The sequence below is a fragment of the Electrona antarctica genome (assembly GCF_951216825.1).
Source record: "Electrona antarctica genome assembly, chromosome: 2".
Taxonomy (NCBI): domain Eukaryota; kingdom Metazoa; phylum Chordata; class Actinopteri; order Myctophiformes; family Myctophidae; genus Electrona; species Electrona antarctica.
The window spans coordinates 8506891-8522817 of record NC_136807.1 but is presented as its reverse complement, the minus strand read 5'-3'; the positions used below and the strand labels follow the sequence as shown (position 1 = coordinate 8522817).

Below are 15927 nucleotides of genomic sequence, written 5' to 3'. Positions count from 1 at the left end.
GTGCCATTTTGGCAGAGGATGTGCCCCAGTGAGGAGGAGTGGATGCCTGCCTGCTGGGAAGCAAGCTGCCCCTGATCCTCTTCCTTCCAGAAGCCACAGTCCAACAAACACCAAGAGCCTGTCAAACACCAGCAACACGGCCCATTTAGGTTCTCCACTGTTGTGTACATGCACATCAAGTTCAGACATTTCGGCACAGGTTAAAACATTATGGCTATACTTTGTAGATGTATACGTGACATTTCAAGCTTTTTCACAAACTGTTTCTAAGCAATGAAACAACTCTTGTTTTGAGGGCAGGGCACACCACAGTAGCGTATTTTGAATAAAGAAAAACTTGAACTGGCTCACCTTGGCGTTGAGTTTAGCCTGTTCTTGTTTCTAGGTCTTCTTTTCCCCTTTTTAAGTAGTGCAAACCACTTCCTTAAGTGAGTATGTGTGTGGGTGCCTGCCTGCCTGGCTGTATGAGCACGAAAACAGCATGGTTGTTTTTCACCACCTGTGTGCAACCTAACACACACACAAACACACACGCACATATTAACTGTATATATGGTGATTTTGGGTGTGCCAGTATAGTACAGTGACAGTACAGTAGAGGGTACAGTAGAGGGACCCCCACACGGTAACTTTGTCATTTCTCAACCGTTTCGGACACGGGCCGGCTCGCCGGAATCGGGCCGGCACCCTGGGTGCGTTCCTGTGGGTCTGGAACTCCCTCCCCCCATCCCCCCCACACGGAGTTGCACCACTTACTTCACACAGGTGTGATTGTCTCCACCAGGCCGAAGGCATGGGGAGAGAGTATGTTTTGCACTCCGTCCGTGTGTGTGTGTGTGTGTGTGTGTGTGTGTGTGTGTGTGTGTGTCCGTCCGTCCGTCCGTCCGTCCGTCCTTCCGTCCGTCCGTTACCAGCTAATCTCCGGCACCGTTAACTCGGTCGATGCCAAACTTTGCACACACACTCCCTGGATGCCAACGATGAACCTCTGCCCCGCATTTTCCAGAACGGCCTGTTATAGCGCCACCATGAGGCAGCTTTTCACATTCTTTACCTACAACTGCACCGATCTGCGTGAAACGTTGCATGCACACTCCCTAGAGGCCAAGGACAAACCTTTGACCTGCATTTTCCGCATCTGCCTTTTATAGCGCCACCAGGAGGCCGACTTTGTAAAACACATTTTTTGATATTACTCCTCCAAATTCTGTCCAAAAATCTCACAAATCGTTACACAGTATCTCTATGGTCATGTGCTCAAGTCGGATCTGTCCGATATTTCATATTCCATCCTAATTGGCTATAATTGGCTTTCACAGTTTGCAAGATTGCCCCGTTTTGAACAAAAGCCTCAAATCATGAACGCAGCATGCAATTTACGTGAAATCTTTCACACATGTTCTTACTAGGCTGAGGAATATATCCCACCCTTTTCACATTGGCCTGTTATAGCGCCACCAACAGGTAGATTTTTGCAAAACACATTTTTGGAACAAAATGCCTCAAATCATCCAATTGCCATCAAAGGCAAACATGTTTATATTACTCCTAAACATTTTGCCAAACATCTCACACAGTCCTATCCTCCTGGTGGAGACCTGTGCCCAGAAGGGCACTTTTTCTAGTTTTCTTTCTTTTCTAAAATGTCCATGTGATGCACTGAAGGTTTTACAGTGTAGATTGGGGTCCATGACATGAAAATCATATCAAATCAAGGTCTGGGTATGATAATCAACTATTTAAAATGTACTGTATGCATGTCTTGGAAGACCAAGACATGTGTAATTGAGATCTAATCCAGATGTTTACTTAATGGTTCGTACTCTGTTCAAACTCAAACAACATGTATTATTTACTTGTAAAGTGATGTAAATAGGTTTTCAATGTAATGAGTCCCAGGATGCAGGGATGGTCTTTTAGATGAGTCCCAGGGACATTTTATGAGTCCCACTTCAACGACGTTAGGAGTCATATTTTGCCATCTTTTACAAATTGCAGCATTTAACTCCCATTTCATTTTATATGGTTATAATGTGGTTATATTCATGTAGAAAACAGAAGAAGAAATGATTATTATAACTAAAGCTAGCAAAATAAACTAGAATAAAAAACAGTACAGTAGTACAGTAGTAAGTGCATCCTGTGGATGCAGAGGTCGTTGTTTTATTGCGTCCCTTAACTACAGTATAAACTGCGGTTTGGGATGCAAAATGCACCCTATTCTATTTTAATCTCAGCTTATAGTTATACAGTATATGTTTTCCTCTTGCACCGCCGCCATCTTACACCAACAAAGAGAGCCATGCACACTGAGAGGCCAGTTGGCTGCTGTACCAGTCAAAGGCTGAGACTTGGCATTGCTCACAACCCCACAAACAAGGCACAATCCTGTCTGTCTGCAGCCATAGCACAGCAACTCAGAAAGTGAAGCGAGACGCTGCATGACAATTAACGGTCTCGTCACAAATGCCCAGCGAATCGTAAGCTGGTTCAGTAATCAATTTGTAATTAACTACCCTGTGTGTCCAGCCCGACCCTTTCATGCTTTCATTCCATGAGGTAAATACGCTTCTAGCTGCTAATTAGCGTCTTGACTCGAGTGGGTCTTTTTCAGCCCTTTCCACATAACATAATATATACGCAGACTGAGAACGTTAAGCCGCTTGAATGGAATTGGAATTAGAATTAGGAATGAACTCCTGCCTCCATTTGTTCCTTCATCTGAAAACTGCAACAATTACAATACACACTATATGTAGGATAAAGCTGTCTAAAGCTGTCAGACATGCCCTGTCTATGCAACATTCAGTATGGCCTCTACAGTAGTAACTAACGAGTTGCCGTGGTTACGCTGTGACACTTTCTATCAGACAGAGTGGAGAGAAATGTTTTCGCATTGTTGACCTTGCTAAAGAGCTCTCCCTCCAGGGACATAGATTGGTCTAAAGCCAAAATTCCAATAACCCCAATTTCGGCAACTCGCTCGCTCCTGACCTGCACTCACACTTGGTCACTCGTGGTGGTGGTGTTACGGTGAAATTGGTGCCCTGCTGAAATATGTGACAATCATGATTGTAAGACAATCACATAATGTCAGTGTCCGACAGTCCGAAATCTGCTGGCAAATTGTTATGTCATTTTATGGGATTTGTGGACTGTTATTACATCACAGTCCACAGGCAAATCAGAGCACTTGTTTGAGCCAGAAAACCCCAGACCACAGAAAATCTACTGAATTGAGTTCAGGTATTGTGGGTGCAATTGTGCTCAGAAAAACCTAAAAAGAAAAAAGAATAAGAAAAATTACAAAAAAACGTTTAAAAAGAAAAGAAATGGCACCATATGTTTGAATTCAACACACTGGCTGCAAAACATTTTTTGTATACTAAGTAAACAACTAAGTATGCGTTTGATTATAAGAGAGATTTGGTGACAATGTGTAATTTAACCCTGCACCTATTTCGTCTTCCTTTTATTAAAATATAATCCCAAGGGTGTAATTGTTGAAAATATAAGGAGAGAAACCAGGACAAGAGAAGAATTTAAATAACTATGTTACAGATGATGATGAAATCGATAGATTCAAGAGAAATTTGTGTACAAAATGAATGTTACCTTCATCAAGGTACTATACTGTACAGTACGTAAAAACTTGAAGCAGTGTTGCTCATCAGCTCTGTACTCTTAATTTGAACCTGAAGATAAAATTATCATTCATGGGGGAATGTACATGAAACAATAATACTTTTGAGCTCTCTCTCTCCTCTGTGTCTCTGTTTCAAACAAAACGATGCAGTGAAATGGACCAATTTTTCAGCTAATCTCCATTAACATTGGCCATGATTTATTGTATCAAAGCTGTGTTATGACTGGTGTCCTTTTCTTCAGGGACATGTTGATCACAGACCTGTGTCCTTTTCTTCAGGGACATGTTGATCACAGACCTGGCTGCCACGGTAACCTTCATGGGACTGTGCGAGGCGGTGAGGGAGATGTGCAGCGTTGCTCGGCAGCAGCCAATCACACTCAAGTGGATCGATGATGAAGGTGGGTGTGGCTAGATCAGTGGTTTCCAAACACTGGTTCGGGACCCATTTGTGGGTCGCGGACACATTTTTATGGGTCCCTTTATTTTATTTTTGTTTCCTACATTTTGGTTTTAATTATTATTTCAAAACATTGTCAAAAGATATTCCCAAAAAAGCAAAGAAAAAATAAATCATGAGGAAATCAAAGAAAAATCTAAGAAATTCCATTAATTAGAAAATAAATGTTTAACAATGACTGAAAATAGCCAATCTACAAGCTCACAACGTGTCGCTTCGCGCCGTGTTGTGAGCTTGTAGATTGTCTATTTTCACTAGTTTGGGTCCCGGGCAAAAATCTAATCTCTCTTTTGGGTCACGGGCTAAAAAGTTTGGGCACCACTGGGCTAGATGTCAGTCATATTTTGTGTGTATTAATGTGGGATTCGGTTAAAAAAAGAGAGAGAGAGATTACTTTGAACCTGTTGTCCCTGTTTTGGGCACTTTTCAAAATGAGCGAAAATCTACAAGCTCAATACATTTTGAATGCTTTGTAGAGTTTGTAGATCAGCTATTTTCATTGCGCCACACCATGTGATAAAGTATAACCTAGGACTTTAATGGTTAAAAAGAGAGACAAGTATTACATAAGCGTGGTCTGCCCGGTCACTTATGCCATGCCTGTGGTTTTAAATCTATGGGGTGTACAGGTGGAAAGGTGATTTGCCTGAGGCAAATCTTTTATTTTTCTGCCTTTACGAGGCCACACTGCTCTCACTCAGCTTTTACTCCTTGGATTTAACTCCAAATGTTAGATTTACAAAAGGATTTGTGGGGCTTTTGTGTATTCTAATGAGACAAATACATTTACGACGGTACACATTTACTAAAGGTTTGTTCTGGTGAAATGAGGAAAAAGGCCCAGTCTAAAGTTGTGTTTGGGCTAATAGCTATATACAGTTGGAGGCCATCGATATTGTCCTTTTCTTTTTGCTGAGGTTTGCGTGATCTGCGCAAAAGGACAGTTAACCCATTTTGGGCGGGAACCCCTTTTGGTGTTTTAAACATTATGTTATAATTTAGCTATTGAAAAATAGCAGATCTACAAGCTCATAGCGCGCCACCGAGTGGCGCGCTACGAGCTTGTAGGTCTGCTATTTTTGAAGAATCGTGGAAATATTTATTTCAGGATTTTTTAAAATTTTAAGGTCAGGCCTAAATGGGTCAAATAATAAGGGACAATATCGGTGGCACCCAACTGTATATGGCTTAGAATGGATGGAAACATCTATGTTTCTGGACACAAGGATGGATATAATGACGAGTGAACTTTGTTCCTCTGCTCTGGAGAGGACATTTTGTCAGGAGTATTTTAGGATTAGCTTTAGATTAGAGTCAGCTAGTAGTGTTCATGTATGGTTAAAGCCAGGGCTATATGGTCAGACACACAGTGGGTTAATGTTTAAAGATTGGAGTTAAAGACACACTCCTTGCAAGTACAGTAAGACAGTGACTGGGTTTACATGGCCAGATCAGAGGTTCTTAACTGTTTAGTTCAAGTTCAAGTTTATTGGTCATTTAAAATAAACACACCTTATACAATGTATTCAGGGTTTTTTTGTTGACCAAAAGGGAGTGTTTGGCACAGAAGCCTCAGCTTATAATGCCAGCCCTTTTAATATTCAAAATAGCTATAAAAGGATGAAAATACAACAAAAAAAACAAAACAAGCATAACAAAACAAAAACAAGACAAAAACAAAACATACAAACAGAAAACTGTTTACATGGACACTAAATAAAAGTGTCTGCTTTTACCTGCCCCAAAGTATAGAATATACCATTTGAAATGCACAAAGTAGTTCCACCTATTTATTTTCTAGATGGGTCAACATCGTGGCCTCGGGCCCTCTGCTATCTGCGTTTCTTCTGGGGTTTTTTCTAGCTAATTAATTCCGAATGCCACACACACAAAGCTAATTCACGAAATGTTAATGGAGAGGCACTCCCAGAGGATGCTGTGCACTGTGGCCTCAAAATCTATTCGGGATCCACAAGAGCTCCATCACAAAATGTTGTAGACTATGTTTGTTATGTCGGCATGGTGAGTGATCCAATTAAAGTAAACAACTGATTTGTTTATGTACTGGAGGTGTTGAAGATCAGCAGATGGTTTATAGATTCAGATTATAGGGCTGATACTGATAGGCAGGTTGCATATTCCCCTCTATAACCATGGGTTAGACCAGGGACCAGGGGGTCCCCAAATTATTTCAAAATATTTTATTTTTATTTATTTTTTTGCAACTGAATGGCTGGAAAATGGAAATGAAGAGTTTACATATAGTACACATAGTACATGCATACACCTTCCCTAATGATTATATCTGGTTTCAGTATTTATTTATGGTGTATTGTCTCTATTATTAAGGTTATTGTAGCAGTCAATTTATATTGGGGGTCGGGAGGGGGCGGGGCGGGGGTCCCGAGACATTGCCAAAGCATTTCAGGGGGTCCCCGGCCCAAAACGTTGAGAATCCCTGGGTTAGACCAAGTGCATGATATTTGCGTGCGTGCTTGTGTGTGTGTGTGTGTATTGTAGTGCGTGTGTAATGCGCATCTGGAAAGCTCAAATTGTTGTCCATAACCAGCCAGCAGGTGTGATTGCATAGGCATGAGACGCTTGTGTGCATGCTGTAACATAGGAATGGAATTAGTGAAATAGTTTGGCTGGCATATCCACTCATTTTAGTGAAATAGTTTGGCTGGCATATCCACTCATTTTAGTGAAATAGTTTGGCTGGCATATCCACTCATTTTAGTGAAATAGTTTGGCTGGCATATCCACTCATTTTAGTGAAATAGTTTGGCTGGCATATCCACTCATTTTAGTGAAATAGTTTGGCTGGCATATCCACTCATTTTAGTGAAATAGTTTGGCTGGCATATCCACTCATTTTAGTGAAATAGTTTGGCTGGCATATCCACTCATTTTAGTGAAATAGTTTGGCTGGCATATCCACTCATTTTAGTGAAATAGTTTGGCTGGCATATCCACTCATTTTAGTGAAATAGTTTGGCTGGCATATCCACTCATTTTAGTGAAATAGTTTGGCTGGCACATCCACTCATTTTAGTGTAATAGTTTGGCTGGCATATCCACTCATTTTAGTGAAATAGTTTGGCTGGCATATCCACTCATTTTAGTGAAATAGTTTGGCTGGCATATCCACTCATTTTAGTGAAATAGTTTGGCTGGCATATCCACTCATTTTAGTGTAATAGTTTGGCTGGCATATCCACTCATTTTAGTGAAATAGTTTGGCTGGCATATCCACTCATTTTAGTGAAATAGTTTGGCTGGCATATCCACTCATTTTAGTGAAATAGTTTGGCTGGCATATCCACTCATTTTAATGAAATAGTTTGGCTGGCATATCCACTCATTTTAGTGAAATAGTTTGGCTGGCATATCCACTCATTTTAGTGAAATAGTTTGGCTGGCATATCCACTCATTTTAGTGAAATAGTTTGGCTGGCATATCCACTCATTTTAGTGAAATAGTTTGGCTGGCATATCCACTCATTTTCACAGTATATTATTGACGGGAACAAATAGTTTATGATACTGTATATGTACTGTATATTAATTCAGGGGTCTGCAAAAGTGCCATGTTTTCATTTGTGTGATAGTCAGTGTGCCATATAATTATGACTGTCCATATAGGATACATATAACAAGCTTAGAAATATTTTCAGGATGTAATGATCATTAAACTCAGAGCAATAACCCACCTAATCCCTCCCCAGTCATGAGTTAGAACAGGGGTTCTCAACCCGTGGGTCGCGACCCCTCGGGGGGGTCACCAAATTATTTTAGGGGGTCCCCAAATTATTTAAAAAAAAAAAAAAAAAAAAGAATTAAATTTTATTTTCACGATTTTTCAAAAATAGCAGACCTACAAGCTCGTAGCGCGCCACTCGGTGGCGCGCTATGAGCTTGTAGATCTGCTATTTTTCAATAGCTAAATTATAACAATGCTTAAAACACCAAAAGGGGTTCCCGCCCAAAATGGTTTAAGGTTATTGTAGCAGTCAATTTATATTGGGGGTCGGGAGGGGGCGGGGCGGGGGTCCCGAGACATTGCCAAAGCATTTCCGGGGGTCCCCGGCCAAAAAGGTTGAGAACCCCTGAGTTAGAAGTTTGAATGAATGTACAATTATGTGCAGGATGTAAATTATCATGTAATTTGTATAGATGCGAATGGACTTAATTTAACTGACTACACTTTTTTGGAATATTTAATTTGAAAAGAAAAACCTTCTCTCTCTCACACTGGCACACTTGCCAGTGTGCCAGTGATCACCCTCCCCTGTGCCAATGTTGGCACCCGTGCCTAAGGTTGCCTACCCCTGTATTAATTTGACACAGTTAACAAAACATGCAAAGATGAACAGAATAATGCAATTCCTACCAGAGAGAAATGATGGCTGATGGGTATATGTTAGTGTTTATATGCTAGTACTGTATGTTCCTGTTGATCTGATCATCAAAACCACCCCTGGAAATCTGGGACCGAACCAGTTAGGATTATTGATTGATGCATGATTGTAAGTGGAATATTTATAGGATCCCTGTAAACGCTGTGTGTGTGTGTGTGTGTGTGTGTGTGTGTGTGTGTGTGTGTGTGTGTGTGTGTGTGTGTGTGTGTGTGTGTGTGTGTGTGTGTGTGTGTGTGTGTGTGTGTGTGTGTGTGTGTGTGTGTGTGTGTGTGTGTGTGTGTGTGTGTGTGTGTGTGTGTGTGTGTGTGTGTGTGTGTGTGTGTCTCCAGGGGACCCATGCACCATCTCCTCTCAGATGGAGCTGGAGGAGGCTTTTCGCATCTACAGCCGCACCAGGAGAACTGGCCTGCAGCTCCATGGTGAGTGCCATCCACCCCTCTTCACATGCTGTCATGCTGAGTTCACACGGACAGACGCGAAGATACAGTCTACCATTCATTGTCAATGGAAGCCAGCGTCATGAAGATGCAAAGATGCATGTTTTTTTAGTCATCTGAAATGCTTTAGTGTTAGTCTAGTTTTAGTTGATTTAATGTCATAAGGTTAAGGATAAGGCTAAGGATAAGTCGACTAAATCTACACTTGATTTTGTCGACCAAAATGTGTTTTGGCAGGCCTTGATGGCGTCGTAATGCCTGATTTGACACTTGGTTGCAGACCAAAATTAGCAGATCTACAAGCTCACAACACGTCGCGACACGTTGTGAGCTTGTAGATCGGCTATTTTCAGAGTGCAAACAAACATAAAATGACTTCTCTTTTAGTTGTCTTGTTCACTATAGTCCCTCCATAACATTTTTGTCTAGTTTTTATTCGTTGACGAAATTGTCAACATATCTAGTCATAGCTTTCGTCGTCATAGCTTAGTTTTTATTTATTCGGTTTTCCCCCAGTGAAAAATGGTAGTCGACGAACAATTTTCATCATACAGTAGTTTTTCGTCGACAGAATCAACACTGGTCCTTTTCTTGTTATGACTCATGTTATGACTCATACTGCCGCCGTTCTTCCCTTGCTGTCTCCACAGTGTTCCCCAGCATCCCAGAGAAGCCTGGCATGCCTTGCCCAGGAGAGGACAGTGAGTAGTGCTGAGTACCCCAGCTGTATTCTCTTTATCTGTACGAAGGCGTGTCTGTTCTGTTTAGATACTCTAGACCGGTGCCCGGCTGTAGTAGCCTGGCTAATAAGCCAGACCGAATCAGCCGTTGGCAAAAAACAAATTGCCTGCCAGCGGATTACGGTCTGGAGAGGCTCAATTATACGCCCATTTCCTACACCAGAGAACTGGTGTGGCCAAACAGGACACGGTATGCAATATGGGCGGGCTTTGGTACAGTAACGTTCAATGCTTGAGACCGTTGTCTGACAGTAGCTCTGACCAATTGCGTCAAAGAGAAAATGTTTGAACCCGCCCCCCGGGAAACAAGATCCATACACAGCATCTCCAGACTCAAATACCACACAACAGTGTGATTTGAGTCTGGCTTATTAGCCAGGCTACGGCTGTAGAGCACCGAGTCGGTAACGATGGAAGCTGGAGATCCATGCCCAACTCGGCTATTCAGTACCCGTGTCAGAGTACCCGTTGCACCCATCTGTCTGTGTCCCGTTTATGCCCATATAATGGAGATTTCTGTATCTGTCTCTCTGTGTCCCTTTATTCTTATATATGGAGTTCTGTGTTAGGCATGCCCAAATATGGGGTGTTGTGTTGTGATGTCAGAACAGGCCAGCTTCATATATGGAGCCTGGGCAGGGGCCCTATATCCAGATCCCGGGCAGAGACCTTTTGTGGCGCTTCTGGACAACCGTGGGTCCGACCGACTCGACACCGGGCACTGCACTCTCTGCGGGGGTGTGGAACGCGTGTGTCGAATCTGAAGTCGCTGGGGCGAACGGTTCTTGAGTTAGGTGCATTACAGCCGTATACACGTACAGACAGACAGACAGACAGACAGACAGACAGACAGACAGACAGACAGACAGACAGACAGACGTACAGAGACGTGTTGCATTTATAGATAGATGGTTCAATAAAGGGATTGCATGTATTATATTTTAGCAACGCACTAGAAAAGTGCGTTGATCCAGGTGACAACATCTGCGTCACACGCTCCCCGTCTGAAAAGGCCTTTTCTCCGCCCTACACCCCCCACATGTCGGGTCATAGCTCTCAAAGCTGAGGAGCTATGTATGCATATTGTCTTTGTTTCTATTTAGGCCTATGTATTTCAAAAGCTACCATAGTCCACCTTAACAAAATAGAGAATGGTAAATATGGTAAATGGTGCGTATCCAAGGCGCTGTAGGCTCCACAGTACTTCCAAAGTACTTCGTCCTGGGCGATGGGAGTGTTAATTAACTTTGACTGACTTCAATTGTCCCCCTCTAAGTGTGTGTGTGTGTGCGTGTGCGTGTGTGCGTGCGTGCGTGTGTGCGTGCGTGCGTGCTCGCTCTTTGGCTGGATGCTCTTCAAATACCTTTAGCGATCTATACGTGTGAGCTTGCACAACATCATTGTTCAACAGAGACATAACGTAGGGTTTACTATAAGTGGTTATTAGCACATTGGCTTGTATGAATACTCAGAATGGGGTCGAATACAGTGTGTGCTGATGGGATTCCCTCTGCCACCCCTCAGAGGGCTATCACTGTCCCTCTGCCACCCCTCAGAGGGGGTATCACTGTCCCTCTGCCACCCCTCAGAGGGCTATCACTGTCCCTCTGCCACCCCTCAGAGGGGTATCACTGTCCCTCTGCCACCCCTCAGAGTGGGTATCACTGTCCCTCTGCCACCCCTCAGAGGGGGTATCACTGTCCCTCTGCCACCCCTCAGAGGGGGTATCACTGTCCCTCTGCCACCCCTCAGAGGGGGTATCACTGTCCCTCTGCCACCCCTCAGAGGGGGTATCACTGTCCCTGTGCCACCCCTCAGAGGGGCCATCACTGTCCCTCTGCCACCCCTCAGAGTGGGTATCACTGTCCCTCTGCCACCCCTCAGAGGGGCCATCACTGTCCCTCTGCCACCCCTCAGAGGGGGTATCACTGTCCCTCTGCCACCCCTCAGAGGGGGTATCACTGTCCCTCTCCCACCCCTCAGAGGGGGTATCACTGTCCCTCTGCCACCCCTCAGAGGGGGTATCACTGTGGATTCCCTCTGCCACCCCTCAGAGGGGGTATCACTGTCCCTCTGCCACCCCTCAGAGGGGGTATCACTGTCCCTCTGCCACCCCTCAGAGGGGGTATCACTGTCCCTCTGCCACCCCTCAGAGGGGGTATCACTGTCCCTCTGCCACCCCTCAGAGGGGGTATCACTGTGGCTCCCTCTGCCACCCCTCAGAGGGGGTATCACTGTCCCTCTGCCACCCCTCAGAGGGGGTATCACTGTGGCTCCCTCTGCCACCCCTCAGAGGGGGTATCACTGTCCCTCTGCCACCCCTCAGAGGGGGTATCACTGTCCCTCTGCCACCCCTCAGAGGGGGTATCACTGTGGCTCGGTGGGGAAAAGCTATTAGAACGACAGAGTGTAAACAAGACAACATTGCAGCCACTTGTGCCTGTCGATAGTGTAATTGACCATATTGACAGACATGGCAGCCATTTTGCGGTTATGTCATGGGTGCTATACGTTAGTTAGACTAACAGTCCGACAGGCATTAGTTCGACACCGTCGGCTCCCGACATGCACTGCCAGTTACAACTAACCCGTGCTGTGGGTTAAAACTAACCCGTGGCTCCCAACATGTGCAGCAGGTTAAAACTAACCTGTGGCGGGTTAAAACTAACCCGTGGCTTCCTGTGAGGTTAGGTTTAGGGTTGGGTTTTGGGTATATCACCAATATAATCACAATCTATGTAAAGTGCCTTGGTTAAAGGCGCTATATAAATGCACCATTTTCCATTTAGAGTGTTGGACTCATGACTGTAGGACTGTTAGTATGTCGGACCAAACATAGGGCAGTATTATGCGTGTCTTAAGTACCAGGTCTTATTACTTAACTTAAGACCTGGAGGCGTGGTCAATGCTGTTTGGCCACTCAGAATAGCCAAATGGCATTGATCACGCCTCCAGGTCTTAAGTTAAGTAATAAGACCTGGTACTTAAGACATGCATAATACTGCCCATAATGTCATACCCCAGGATTCTTCTCCTCTGAGAGAATGACAGCAAAATGTCCACTGTTTGAAAATGGTCCATGGTTAACATGCTTCAGTCCTCCGTGTCTGTTTCGCTGTAAGGTTCCTCCTCTGTAACACTTTGCTATGATACCTATGTCTATAATGTAATTGCAAAAGGCCGGTGGATGGCCCAAATTTGATACCGCTCTTCCAACATGATCTAGGTTTGTTCCTAATTAAGATGGTTTGGTTTAAGGTTTACGCTCAGGGGATGTTATTTGTGTGTGATGATGGAGAACATCGATGATTTGCAATAGATTTTTTCTCCATGACCATCGATGGTTAAGGGATGTGTAGCCATTGACTAGATTATTTAATTTCCCCTGGGAATTTTGGCTCCTTTGAGATGTTGTTCAATAATGATGTACAGTAAATGTGATATTTTATAAAATATATTTTATCTATTTTATCTATTTTCATTAACTAAGATCTCAGTTGCATTCGCTTACACCAGACCTCCTGGAACAGCTTGCTGACACCGTAACACGCAGCTGGCCGGCATTAGCCAATCTATCCTCATTCTACCAAACGTCCCTCAGAATCCCTCCAGAATAACCTATTGGACACGACACATACACCAATTGTTTTGCAGCTCCCAATCTCAAGCCTGATTTATACTTATTTACAAGCTCACAACGCGTCGCAGGGTGACCATGAGTTGTAAAGGTGTGTAGATCATTGCATGTACATGAGACTCTATAAATGGGAGCTATTGCTGTCAGGGTTTAATCCAGCAAAATGTCAACATTAAGTCTTCCATTAGGCAGCTTCCCTGAGCTGATGTCTACTTTAGACAAAATTGCCGGTTCCCTCGATCTGTTTACTGCTATGTTGGAAGTATAAAATACACAACAGTATTTGCATGTGTCTTGCATCGGAGCTACCATTTATGTGGCTGCTGCTGCTGTTTCACTCTTTCGCTATATGCTCTGATGCAGGAATCTTCGCTGTGGCTTGAAAATAAATCTGTCAAACGTATAAACGAGGGTCTATACGGGAGGCACTGATACCTCCCGTCTGTTGAAAAACTTCACTGTGGAAAAGAGGGGGGGGGGGGGGGGGAATCAATTTTAATTTCCCAGACACGCCACTCTCTCTCTCCTTCCCTCTTCTTTCTCTCTCTCTCTCTCTCTCTCTCTCTCTCTCTCTCTCCTTCCCTCCTCTCTCTCTCTCTCTCTCTCTCTCTCTCTCTCTCTCTCTCTCTCTCTCTCTCTCTCTCTCTCTCTCTCTCTCCTTCCCTCTTCTCTCTCTCTCTCTCTCTCTCTCTCTCTCTCTCTCTCTCTCTCTCTCTCTCTCTCTCTCTCTCTCTCGTATGTACTCGTGTGCTCTTTGGCGCATTCTGTAGTGGTGTATTTGCTGCTACAGCATGTTTATCTCCAGTAGTGTGTGGGCCATGGTCCTGTACGTGTCTGTGAGAGAGAGAGAGAGAGGTGTGTGTGATGGGGTGGGAATGCATGGTGTTCTTGCCCTGATGTAGAGACCATCCCTTTGCTTTATGAAGAGAACACAGTTATCAGAGTGTGACCGCCAGTCTACAGGTAGGTCGGCATGGACAGACACGTTCTCTCTCTCTCCATCTCACTCACTCTCTCTCCCTCGCTGTCTCGCTGTCTCTCTGTCTATGCATCCGTGATGCTGTTTCGTCAAAAAGCGGCGTGCTGCATGCTCGCCAGCATTCTCCGGAGCCGGAGGTGAAGCGTTTATACAGCTCGCTATAGTAGTTGCTCCTTGCATTACAAGGAGTGGGAAATGGCTATTTTTAGCCCCTTTAGCTTGCTGCCTGGTCTCCGAAGTAACATTTCTCTTTTCGCAGGAGGGGAGGAGGAGAAGGAGGAGGAGGAGGAGGAGGAGGAGGAGGTGCATGGGGCGGGCCGGAAGCTACAGAGTGGGAGACATTCTCAAGAGAGGAGAGGAGGGGAGGGATAGGAAGGAGGAAAATATGCAGGGAGGGGAGGAGCACTAATAAGGATGAGAGCGTGGAAGAGCAGCCAGCTCTGTGATTGTAAACTGTAAATCCTGACAGGTCGATTCTTTTATACAATGAAATCCTCTGCGCTCATTTAACTCTCAAGAGTATACTGTACAAATGTAACCAAATGGACCCTTTACATTTGGTTTGTGTTTGTGCACTCTCTTAGTTATAAATGAATACATTAACACTGGATATTGTATGTATTGTGTACACTTGAATGTGGACATTTGATTACAATGTTCATTTAATATCCCATGTCCTTGTGAAAGCACATTACACAGCTTGTTAAAGTTTTGAGTTTTGTTCATTGGATCAAATTATAGAGGATTATGGGTAACCTTGGTTGTTGCTGCACTATAAACCGATTACGGTTTGCATAACAAAGTGGGTGTAGTAGACTGTAAGCATATCGCTGTGCCTGCTACAGTTATATTAGTTTAAATGGCTGTGAGTTCATGATGTATTTTGTATCTATAGCAATTTAATCTCTCAGCTCCACTGCCTTATAAACATGCAATGTTGTTAGTAGGAATAAACACAGAAGCACGCAGCCAACCACCCTGTGGAACTCTCTCCCAATAGAGATTTGCCATGCTCCAACACTGGACTCTTTTAAGACTGCCTTGAAAAGACACCTATTCTCACCTATTCGCTGCTTATGGCACTTAATAGCATAAATGGTGCTATTATTTATTATTTTGGAGGAAGTGGATTATGGCCTGGCTCTGTAGAATGCAAGCCAATTGTATGAAGACATTGTTGATAATGGGTGAAGCGCTTCTTTAACGCATTCTGGGCGGGAACCCCTTTTGGTGTTAGCATTATGTTATGCTTTAGCTATTGAAAAATAGCAGATCTGCAAGCTCATAGCGCGCCACCGAGTGGCGCGCTACGAGCTTGTAGGTCTGCTATTTTTGAAAAATCGAAGAACGGACAGATATAGAAACATAGCTTTTTCAGAAAACTGTCAGGATGTAGAAGACATTTTTAGAATCTGATCTCAGGTCAAAATGGGTTAAGTGCTTAAGTGGCCCAGCGGTTAAGTACTGTAGTAAAACGTATAAACGTCAGTCTCATCACTGACTGTATATACTGTACGTACCAGTGTTCTCAAGCTATTCAACGTTTTCCCAAATGTGTATGGGGCCCACAGTCAAAAGAACAGACACCATAGTGTGTGAGTGTGGAA

The 15927-nt window shown here is 43.8% G+C and overlaps 1 protein-coding gene across 4 annotated transcripts in view; it reads left to right on the top strand.

Moving 5' to 3' along the window:
* The window catches only part of prkcz (protein kinase C, zeta), a 273129-nt gene that overhangs the window by 7839 nt on the left and 249363 nt on the right, over positions 1–15927 (top strand). For 3 of the 4 annotated variants that reach the window (XM_079523572.1, XM_079523571.1, XM_079523570.1), the window contains exons 2-4: positions 3926–4047; positions 8857–8946; positions 9615–9665. In XM_079523572.1, coding sequence (XP_079379698.1) covers positions 3926–4047; positions 8857–8946; positions 9615–9665 — 263 coding nt within the window. Of the gene's footprint in view, positions 1–3925; positions 4048–8856; positions 8947–9614; positions 9666–14246; positions 14305–15927 lie in introns of those variants that run through there. The other variant, XM_079523573.1, reaches the window with a different exon arrangement.